The 11,631-nt window shown below is 41.3% G+C and overlaps 1 protein-coding gene across 1 annotated transcript; it reads left to right on the top strand.

Annotated features, from left to right (window-relative positions):
* Positions 1–371: 371 nt before the first annotated feature.
* Positions 372–3,547, top strand: LOC307258185 (endothelin receptor type B-like; the record flags this gene model as incomplete). Its single annotated transcript, XM_080037635.1, has 7 exons — positions 372–794; positions 945–1,057; positions 1,253–1,457; positions 1,767–1,907; positions 2,007–2,140; positions 2,236–2,344; positions 3,377–3,547. 7 exons carry the CDS (start codon positions 372–374, stop codon positions 3,545–3,547), a joined length of 1,296 nt encoding a protein of 431 aa, XP_079893761.1.
* Between the last annotated feature and the right edge of the window lie 8,084 nt (positions 3,548–11,631).

Here is an 11,631-nt window from a genome sequence, read left to right as displayed (position 1 = left end):
TCTATAAAATCCTGATATCCCTCTGCCCCATTCTAACATTCAAAGCAGAAGCAGCAACAAAGTAGTGGTAGAGAGAAGTCCTTTGTAAAAACATAAAAATACAGCCTCTATTAGTGGTTATTACAGAGCCTCGTTCCATGCAGAATTTGGATGTGGACATCTGAAGGTAAGCCGGCAACAATTATGCGTATCATATTAAAACAGTGTTGTTTATTTATTGTTGCCTTTTGATCAGTAAATTAAAATGAATCCTCTATCTCACCTGAACGCTTTGCTTTAACTCTCAAGGCTAAGATTATGTGCTAATTATTTTCCCTCTCGTTTTCAGTCTAATTCTGGCAGCAACAACAACAAAAAGTGTTTTGTCGACAATGTGGACCTCAGTGGCTCTGGTCCTTTGTGTGCGGACTGCTCTCATCTGCGGCGAGGCTGGCAGTGGTCAGCATACAGAACCATTTTCTGCAATCGAGCCCTCTGAAACGGCCTCACCCGCTCTTTTAATACTGGAAAAACAGAAATCCAACAGCTCAATCCATCCACCCCAAGTAGCGGGAACGAGAACACCACACCCTCCCATGTGCCTGGAGTCAGCTGGAATCAGAGATGCCTTCAAATATGTCAATACTCTGGTATCTCTTGTTGTTTTTCTTGTCGGAATAGTGGGGAATGCGGCCCTATTGAAAATCATACACGCAAACAAATGCATGAGAAGTGGACCAAACATACTCATTGCCAGTCTTGCTGTGGGCGATCTCATCCACATTGTGATAGACATTCCAATCAATGCATACAGGGTGAGTTGTTTACCTCGTGCTGTGCAATTACACAGAGAAAAGCACAGTTATCCTGTTGTCTGTTCTTTTTTTAAAACCATTTTTAAGACTCCAATCTCACCTTCAATTGATTGTGGGTGTTTTTCTCACTGAAACTTGTTTGTCTCTCAGCTCATAGCGGGAGATTGGCCATTCGGTTTGGTGCTGTGCAAACTCGTCCCCTTCATACAGAAAACCTCTGTTGGAATTACTGTGTTGAGCTTATGCGCTTTGAGTGTTGACAGGTAAGGAGATAAGCAGCACTGTGCGGTGGTGCCCTACAAGAAAATGGTGTTTTCCTGGCTACTATTTCATCGTGCAGACAGAGATTTGTTTAGCATTAGCCCTTGTAATGTTCTTTTTAAAACTTGAGAATACATTATTGTTTGAGACAAAAAGTCCCCCAAGCCATAACATTTTCCCCAACTGATTTTTTGCAGATACCGAGCTGTAGTATCCTGGAATCGGATCAAAGGAATCAGGGTTCCAGTGTGGACAGCAATCGAAATAACTCTGATATGGGTTATTTCAATCCTGCTGGCTGTGCCTGAAGTCGTGGGCTTTGATATGATAACAATGAACTATAAAGACAAGCATCTGAGAATATGCCTACTTCATCCCATTCAAACCACACAGTTCATGCAGGTATAGTGTAATAGTCTCCCGCCATTGCAACAGGATGAAACAAGCTGATCAACATGTGTTTGATTTGATTCTCCATGTTTTCACGTGTTGACATGAAATGAAATTAATGATGGTACCGGTATTATTTCTCCTGAATTCGTTCGTACACATTCTTGTAACATTTCCTTCTTGGCCTATATAATATGATATAATATATATGTGTGCATTGGGATGTGGTTTAATGCATGCTGTAGCGTAGCAACCACTGAGCTTTTTCTGTCATCTGCAGCAGCGACTGACTGTGAGCCTGATGTCATGTTTAATCAACAGTTGTATAAATCAGTAAAGGACTGGTGGCTCTTTGGCTTTTACTTTTGCATGCCGCTGGCTTGGACCGCCATCTTCTACACACTCATGACCAGGAAAATGCTGAGGAACACCGAGAATACGTTAAGTGACCACACCAAGCAGGTAAACTCGTTAACACTTTTAAGGACATTTTTCAACTTCTCTTCTCGCACTCTGGTGTGACATCGACTTTAATATTGATCATGTCTTTCCCCTTTGAAGAGACGCGAAGTTGCAAAAACCGTCTTCTGCCTGGTGATTGTTTTTGCACTTTGTTGGTTCCCCCTGTACCTGAGCAGAATCCTGAAATTAACCATATATGATTCAAAAGATCCTAATAGGTGTCAGCTACTGAGGTGAGCTTTAAGAATTAAATGTCATTTTATTTTTATTTTCATTGACTGGACACCATTGTGCATTTAATAACTAATGTGCAATTCTTATATTACAGTGTCTTTCTGATCATGGACTATTTTGGCATTAATATGGCATCACTCAACTCGTGCATCAACCCTGTTGCATTGTACATAGTCAGCAGAAGATTTAAAAGAGGTTTCAAGGTAAGATACTGTCATGCACTCTTTTTGTTTCTCAAGCCGTTCCAACATACAGCACTATTCAATTGTAGACAAATCTGTTGGGGGGTAAAAAACCCACACAGGCAAACACACACACACACACACACACACACACACACACACACACACACACACACTGGGATCCACTTAAGATGAGCTATCACATGTGTCATCAAGGACATATGGAGTCATGTCTGTTAAATGGCCAGACTGGAGAAAGCAATGACCCGAGGGGGTAATAAGTGAAAATGGTCTGGAAAAACAATGTTGGGAGTAAAAACAGGAAAAAAAACAGACACTTGGCAACTTACCAGACCATTTGTCACTGAATCAAGAGTGATGTGTTGTAACGAAGATGAAAACATAGCTTCAAGGCATTTCTTATGGGATTTTTTTCAAAGAGCCTTTATTTCAAATGTTTATTGCTATTACTAACTTTAAAGGACTTATCTATAACATACTTTGATTTGTTTTGGATGTCATTAGGTTTTTGCACAGCGTGAGTAGAACTACTGTTCCTCTGTGATAAGGTTTTTTTTAAACTTCCCATTTCTTTCTTTTTCTTTTACATCATTGTATATTTTTATAAGCCTTTTAATAATCCATTTGTATTAATGAACTAAAAGACAACACAAACGGAAGATTGCTTTCAACCAATGTTTATATGGAGAGATATAAAACATTACCGCTTCCTATTGTGTCCTCCCTGAATTTCTTTCTGTATCAATGCGACAAGTAGGTCATTATCTAAAGACATACAATCTTGGATTACACTATGAACACTGCACACATAAACAAACCTCATGATGTTCAATTTTTAAGCGGATCTTAAATGTCGGTTGTCTTCTGTCTTCTGACTTCTGACCAATTGTGTGTGTGTGTGTGTGTGTGTGTGTGTGTGTGTGTGTGTGTGTGTGTGTGTGTGTGTGTGTGTGTGTGTGTGTGTGTGTGTGTGTGTGTGTGTGTGTGTGTGTGTGTGTTTGTGTGTGTGTGTATGTGTGTGTGGTCCTTCAGGCATGTCTGTGCAGTCGGTGTCTGCCTCTTCAAGACGTTACCCATGATGAGGTGCAGTCTGTTTTGAAGTCCAGAATGCAGGATCAGGCCTCGGAGCAGAGCTGCAACATCAAAGCTCCCAAGCAGACGTCCACACCTCCGCCTGAGCGGGAGAACACCTTACTGTGTTAAACAAAACTTGTGTGAAACTAGGGGGAAATCTTTTGTGAGCTCTTTAACATTTCTTTATAAAATATATATAGGGGCTTATCAAAGCAGCTGCCAAAAGCGACTATCTGTAGAGCTTGGTATAACCCTGGACATGCCAACCCAATAATAATATAAAATACCTTGTGAATAACATGCCCAGCACTGTCTTTTGTACTGCTGTCGTCAGCTGAACATCTGCTTTGGCATGAGCAACCGGGAGTCAGACTGTTCACACTATTTGCCCCCAGGTCTTGACTCACTCCCAACCATTACATCAGATTTCACCTTGTACCTATCCTGTATCATGCATCACCGTTTCTCAAATCACTGTTTTAGGCACGACGTTAACCTGGCACCCATCAACAGAAATCTTGTCATGGCTTACCGCCTGCGTGTATATATTACTACAATTCTGTTTCTGGATTCTGGAAAGACACTGTGCCGTGAGGTAATCACGCAAAATGGGAATTCAAAATGATTACAATGGGATTTTTCCGGGGGTATAGTGTATAATCGTCACGGAAATGTGTGTTTTCATGTCTGTTAAGTTTACCCCCCATCATACACAGCAGCCTCAGAGTTTACAGCATTCATTTGTCTCTTCTTGAACTTCGCCAAACACATCAAATTGGTGCCACAAGTAGATTCCGTCTCCCTGCCACTGAATGACTGATTGATGGTGGCCTATTTTTAATGCATTGTTAAATGTGTAATGCATGGAGACACTTTATAAAAGACCTGAGAGTGGGGAAGCAGGGAAATGAAGATGACAGAATGAGGTCAGGGAGGAGAGAGAGGGGATGGGAGGGGGTGCTAGAGATGAGCACCTGATAGGTCTTCCTGTCACAGGACAAGGCAAGCACAAATATGAGCGCTGTTCCTCCAGCTAATGCTGTATCAGTCGGCAAAACTGTCTTGATGCCGTGCACTGGAAATGCCCATTAAAAGTTGATATTGTCTATGTAAGGAACACCAACCCCCAACTGTTTGTAAAGATTCAGTAGTTTGTTTGAATAAAAGCTTTTTATATAGCATGTGACGGTGTGTGACGCTTGTGTAAAAGATTTGTGCAGTAAGTTCACTTTGCTTTCCAATATTTCCATCAAACAAACGTGTACCTTATAAGATAAATGAACACTAGATCTGACAATCTTTTTTTTCAATTAACAAACCTGATTTTCTTTAAGCAATCTTCATAATTTAAAATGTAAATATATTTATGTTGAATTTTCATCGTTGTTTTATATCAAGTATTTTTCATATCAGTGCCACTGTACAGAGTGTTTGCCGCTCTAATAGCTTTTGGCACATCAAATAGAGAGCACAAGGAAATGCTGGTTCCACATCGCATCGCATAAGGAAATGCTGGTTCCACATCGCATCGCATTAGACCAGCACACTGCCATCTATATGAACCTAATCCATTATCCTTGCTTCCTCTGCCATGTGAACGCTACATTGGGCAAACGACATGTTGGAATCAGGTTCAGGTTTGTTTAATGTGACAGATTAGCAAGAATGAACGTAATCCCTTCAAAATTGACACATATATCTCAGTCCTTCAGAATGTGATTAATTGTTTCACCTTATTTCATTTCAAATCGCACCGTAAAAACACATTTGAGCCATCTGATTCGGAAATGTGTTTGTTTGTGATTAGAAATGCCAAAAATATGTTTCGAGAGAACAGAGGAAGTAACATGCGTGCTTTTCCAGCCCACACAGTCATACTGCCTGCTGTGCTACATACTTGTGTACCTCTCTCTGTTCTGACATAAGAGAGACTGTGTCGCTGTCTCTCTGAGGCTTTGACTGTTGGATACATCAGTGTAGCAGAGAATATGGCAGTTCACTATATGCTCGTTTTAGCTGAAAACAATTTGTACCATATTTTGATTTAGCTTGTTCCACGTATTTTATGTGTGTATGTCCTTGCTATTACCTGTTCTTATTATTTCAAGTCTATTTTAGGGCACTTTCGATTAGCTTTAAAGGTGGAGTCAGCGATTCTTCAGAACACTCGTCAATATCACTTTTTGTGAAAATCTGTGAATATCTCCTCACAATCACTAGCTGTTGTACTTTGTGTGCACTGGAAAAAAACCCAGCGTTAATACAAAGCCTTATCTCTGTAAAACTGGTATATGGGTAGGCTATGTACACAAAGGATGTACACCATAGCTGTAGCAACATGCCCGTTTACAGTCTAGGCTGTGAAGAATAACACTGTTGTTTTTTTCAGCGCACACACAGTACAGACATGTAGTTAATCAAGGAGATTTTCACAGATTTTGAAAAAAAAATATTTTGACGACAAACAATCTCCAGAATCGCTGAATCCACCTTTAATGGAACAACAAGGTGTATAGCTATAGCCTACTTCAGCAGCACACTTTTGCAGACGCTTCTGTCAAACATTTAATTTACGTCGAACGCTCGTATCTACTTTGTCAATGTAAATGCCCGCAGATGATCAACAAATGGTACAGCGGCATGAGCAGTTTAAAGCTCACAACTGCCAGATGAATGACACTGACACAATCACGCTCCGGCATCCGGCCAAGGGTGACGTCAATGTCAACATCCGTGAGAGAGTGGGTGTCTGAGACCTTCTCCAGTAATCTCTGTACACACAGGGCTCAGATGGGGCTCCCCACGGTGCTGCCCAGACTCCCCAGACTGTGGATTTAATTAAACAGTGTGAAATTAATTAATCAGCGGGGTGGCAGGTATACTTCTCACTGGAACTGCTCAAACAACCAAGACAAGCATTTCATGGGCGCTGACAGTTATTAATTTGCAGTATATTTTATTCTAGTGTTGCTATATAAAGATGCCGGAATTTCTGTGAGATTAAGAAAAAAGCTTGGCATGGGAAAATAGTCATGCAAATTATCAAAATAACAGCTCCCGGAATCAAAGTGTAAACCTGTGTTTGATCTGTTCTATCAATTAATTAAAATTTCAGTTCTGTATAATAATATGGTGCAAATTAGATGGAAATGAGATAAAATATTCATTTAGTTATCTGGGGAATCTGCCTGCAGGGCTTTTTAGTCTTCAGTCTGGCTCAAAATGCTGTCCATATGGCAATTATGTACAGTAGTGTTGCAGGAGGATTGGTCTGATGCCTACTGGCAGCGAGGAGCCTGCCTGTGACAAACTGCTGCTCGAATCTGATGTGAGTTGAGGGAGATAATGAGGCTGTTGTAAGCCTTAAGTATAGAGCCTGCCCCCGGGGTGGCATATCTAAGGGCTCAGGCTCCATTATTGTTGCACGTGGCACTGAGGATTCAAAAAACATTTACTTTTTTCCCCCCATAAACTTTGTCAGTACTTCCCACACCTCTTTGGACAACTTTTTCTTTCATGTGACAAGCCTCTTGACATTGCTTTGTGGAGGAGCAGTTTGTAGATGTGAAGTCTTGATTTGGTTCTTCTTTGAGCTATCTATAGCTCTTTTTAAGCACCCCACCAGAGGATGTGTACGTTTGGGGTGCATCCCACGCTGACAAAGTTTTGACAAATGTCACATTTTGACAGAGAATATTTTAATATTGATCCCATCATTATAGCTTTTTCAAATTCAATTTCACAGACAGGGTAAAAATAATGATACGGTTGAGGTAGTGTGATTTATGTTGTGTTGGCAATACAGTTCTGTGAGACTGTATTGCCATTGCCTGATGTGCTATGATAACTGCCCACCTCTTGTGAGGAACTCTTGACATCCACTGCAGGCTGGAATGCCTCTGTCACACTAACTGTCACATAGTGTGTCCCGAGCAAAACAATGGTGAAAATTCCAGCACTGTGTCCAATTTAGACCTGTAATACACTACAGGTTTTTCTATTTGAGTGTAACAAGGACACCATGCAACCAAGTGTAATGTGCAGGGGGAAAAACCCTGCAGTGTGTGCAAAGTAATTGAGTCACCTAGATGGATTGCTGTTAATCTTTCATGACATAGAAAAGTGTAATTCACTGAATCTAGGTAGGGCTATCGACAATATTTACAGTTTTAATTGAATGGAATAAACAACACAGGCTTCCTGATACAATACCAGCGGGCATTTTATTAACGGCCATCTGGGGCTTGCATACTAATTACTGTAGAAGAGAGAGAGAGGGGGGAGAGAGAGAGAGAGAGAGAGAGAGAGAGAGAGAGAGAAGCACACACTGCAGCCAATGGAAAGGAGACTTCAGAGAGACCTGCAAATGGCAAGCAGAGTCAGACTATTGGGCAGAGCTGCAAGTGGTCACTCAACCATGGGATTAAAAAGCATTTAAGCCTTGTACCAGAGCACCTCCGCCACCCCCACCCAGCCTTAGCCTTCAGTGGAGCTATGTTATTTCTCACTATTCAGAAGAAAAAAGAAAAGACAAATGTTCGATGCCTTGGTTGTTTTTTTGCTGGTGCAAAAGCGCAGTGTTACAGGTTTTTTCTGATGCCAGCATCTATAAGCGTACTGCAGTGCTTTCTTGCGGAAAAACATAATGAGCTAACCTAAAAGGGTTTCTGTGTTTTCTGGTTAGGGTGCAAAATGGACTGTCACTACTGTTTATTTCAGTCATGTCTGGATGTAATGGAAAACATGCAATCAAATGTAGGACACGTTCGCTAGAGTGGTTCACTTCACACTTCTATTCACACTTCTAATGCCTCCTGGGCAACAACAGGCAAATTTATGACAGGCCTATTGACGTTTTTATAGGGGGCTTTATAGTGAGTGCACAGGCTTGATTAGCAGAAATCCGTGCCATGGAAATAAATCACGAGCTAGCTAAGGTATCCCAAATGTATCTTGCCGAGTGTTTGAGCCAAGGAGGATGTTGGTTGGAAAAAGCTTTTGATTCGGTGGTCAAAAGAGTAGGGGAGAACGGGGTAAGTAGGCACACTTTTTACTCTAGTGAGAATTGCTTATCACCTAAACATCTTTCAATAGTCATTCCTACATTAAATTGAAGCGTAAGGTGTTGGCTTGAAATATGTACCCCTCACTTTTTCTAACTTATTGTAATAAAGAAGAAATTAATCATCAAAGACACCCTTACACATTGTGACAACCAACCCCATCAAGGGGTCGGTTGTCAAACACTATGGGGTTGTTTGTCACAATGTTATCTTAATGGGAATAATCTTAAAAAGAAGGCAAGAAAGTAGAACTAAATTTGAAAGTTTAATTGGATTGTCAAGTTGACAAATAGGCCTACATAACTTACTGTAGCCTTGGCAGCTGGTCTAGTTTGGGATGCACTGGGTTGTTTTGATTGTGTTGCCCTTTTTTCTTTTGCATGCTAGCTGCCTTTTCCTGCTCTATTCTTTCCTTCTCTGGGGTGTCAGTGAGGATACTGCTTGACAATTTATTTTGTTATTGGGTTCCTTTTCTGGCTGCAGCCTTGAGATAACATGTGACAACCAACCCCCCCAAAAATGTGATGACCAACCCCAACTTGAATTTCTTGCTAGCATCAAGGCCAACAACCATCTGACAACTAATTAGCTTGCTAACCACAATCTAAAATATAGTTTACACTTTGTATGGGTAACAAGTGTTTTTGTTATAAACCCATTGTGTAAAAGCCTAGAAGAAAAATACTGAGGAGCTAAATATTTTCAATTTGACATGAAAAACACAAACAGTCGTCTCACCTCAAAGTCAGCAGTCTAACTCCAAGGAAGACTATGTAGGTGACCTCTGATTCCAATTCTGGATATTTACATACCAAAATTTCATAGACAGCGCCTTCTGGTTCCGAGATATAACGATTGTGACAACCAACCCGTGTGAAAAATTACCCCGTTCTCCCCTACCACAGCAGCTAGCAGCGGCCTGCCCAACTGTGCTTGTTTTGATGGGCAATGATGAAAGCACAGGTGGATGCGAGAAAGCTCCCCACCCTCGGCTGCTGCAGACTCCTCTTCTGTGGTTTGCTATTAGCACAGGAGTGGAGGATTGCAGTCTGGCTGCTGGGCACAGTGGGTCAGTGCTCACAAAGCTCTGTTTGTTCCCTGGCCTGCAGGGCTCCCAGGGTAAGCTTGGCTCCAGAGGGAAGACAAACAAAAAGGCACCACTGTCTCACACGCCGAAGCGGCTCTCCAACACATTTGTCTTTTTCTTCCTCAATGGGGGACCATTTTCTTCTCTTATAGGACAGACATGTCAAAGGGAAACCAGTTTTTTTCTTTTTAAATAGGGCCCGGGGATAACAAAACTGCTGTTGTTCTAAGCTATGTATTTTCCTTCTGTTTATGCCATTTTTTTTAGTTGTTGCTGGTGGAGATATGTGTTTTTTTCCCCTTTCTTCTTTCTGTTTTTCATCTCCTTTTGTCTAGCTCAGACTCAGAGTGCTTTGTCTACTTCTGCTGTATCAACATTGAAATCCAAGGGAGCCGCCACCAGCAACAGGCACCTAACACATCACATTTAAATTTCAGCTGCAGTAACAGATCATATTTTGACCTGTTGAATTGCGGCTGTTGCACAAAGGTCTCTCAATGAATGAATAATTCTTCAGGTGCTATCTGCTATGTGCCTGGGCCCTGTCTGCCTTTCTGAATTCTAAAGATGAAATAATGTGCTGGAAACTCTTACAGCCGCTGTCAGGTCAGACATTCGCTGTTGTGCTGCAATCTGCAGTCCAAGTATAACTCCATTATTGAGGGGACTTTAAAATGGGAGCTGTGTGACACACAGCGGGATGATTTAGTTTAATGACCATGGCACTGACAGTGCTGTGATGGAAATTGGACTCCCCCTGCACATTTACATCACTTGAGGGTACTTGGGGCTCTTTTAGCGGATGCACTCCCGAGCACGAGCCATCAGGAGGTCCTGGATATGTCATGCTTGTCACCTTCCTTTAAGTGCATCTGCAGACGTGGGAGAAGGATTAATATTATATAGCCTACGGAAGCACAGAGGCCCCGTCTTATCAGCAGTGCCGATGCGATAAGCACCTCTACCCCCATGAAAACCAGGAAAGATCTCGCAGCAGAGAGAGACAAGCATCTCTTTGTGCTGTTCCCTCACACTGGTTCATAGTTTCAATGCGGCTTTAATGGCAGATACGGCGCAATTTCACATCTGTTGTAATTTGATGTGCCCATATCACCCTCTGTGAAATCGTCTTGATCGCAACATGGCTCCTTTCAATTATTTAGAAAGTTGGCATATGGCTTTGGAGATAGTAATCTGATTGCTTTTGATTTTGAACTATTCACTATGTCCGACACCACGAGCTCTGCCAACAGCTGTGTGCGAAGAACAGCCTGCCTCTGTGATCATGTTGTTTGGTAGCTCCTTTCTTTTCATCGAAAGAAAATACTGATTTATTTATTTCATAAAAATTTCACTTTTTATGGAAACATTTCCCATGGTTGCCGTGACACTCAGCTCACATTAGTCCACATCAATGCAGATGTCAGTGTGCACAAATTGCACTGCCCTCAAACTCATTCTGAGCTGTGAATGGAAGTTATGGCAACCATTGCTGTCACTTCAGTTTTGATCAAAAAAGCACCCAGTGGAACCATGGAAACAAGATGTGACACAAAAAAGCATCTACATCAAAGCCAGCACATACTGTAATTAGAATTTATTAAAGCCTACTCAGTCAGAAAAGGTACATGATCTGCTGAGCCTTTGGATTCAGTCCAATACCTTCCACTAAACACAGTAGGGCACAATTAGCGCTGGTATTACATGGTACAAAAAAAGGATTTCATTACATTTGTGAGCATGTAGCTGCAAACAGATATATGACATTTATGTATTCCAGTTATGCAAAGAAAGTAAGACATGCCTACAAAGAGAAAGCGCTGGTTTATATGTAAAATATGATGCCTATAGTAGCCTATAGTATATCCTTACATCATGAGCTACATTTCATGCTAACAGATTAAGCTTCCTGGCAGTATTTCCAGTCAAACTCAGTCAAATACATATTTGCATGTTTACTGTATAACTGCATAGAAGCTGTAAAGTTTAGTGACCATTTTGGGGTCTTTTTCAAAAAACAAAACAAAAAAGATATGTTCCCTGAAAAGTGTAACATGCTTTCT

Source organism: Ammodytes marinus, assembly GCF_949987685.1.
Source record: "Ammodytes marinus genome assembly, chromosome: 12".
Taxonomy (NCBI): Eukaryota; Metazoa; Chordata; class Actinopteri; order Uranoscopiformes; family Ammodytidae; genus Ammodytes; species Ammodytes marinus.
Note: the sequence above shows the minus strand (reverse complement) of the source record. Positions and strands in the feature narration are given on the sequence as shown.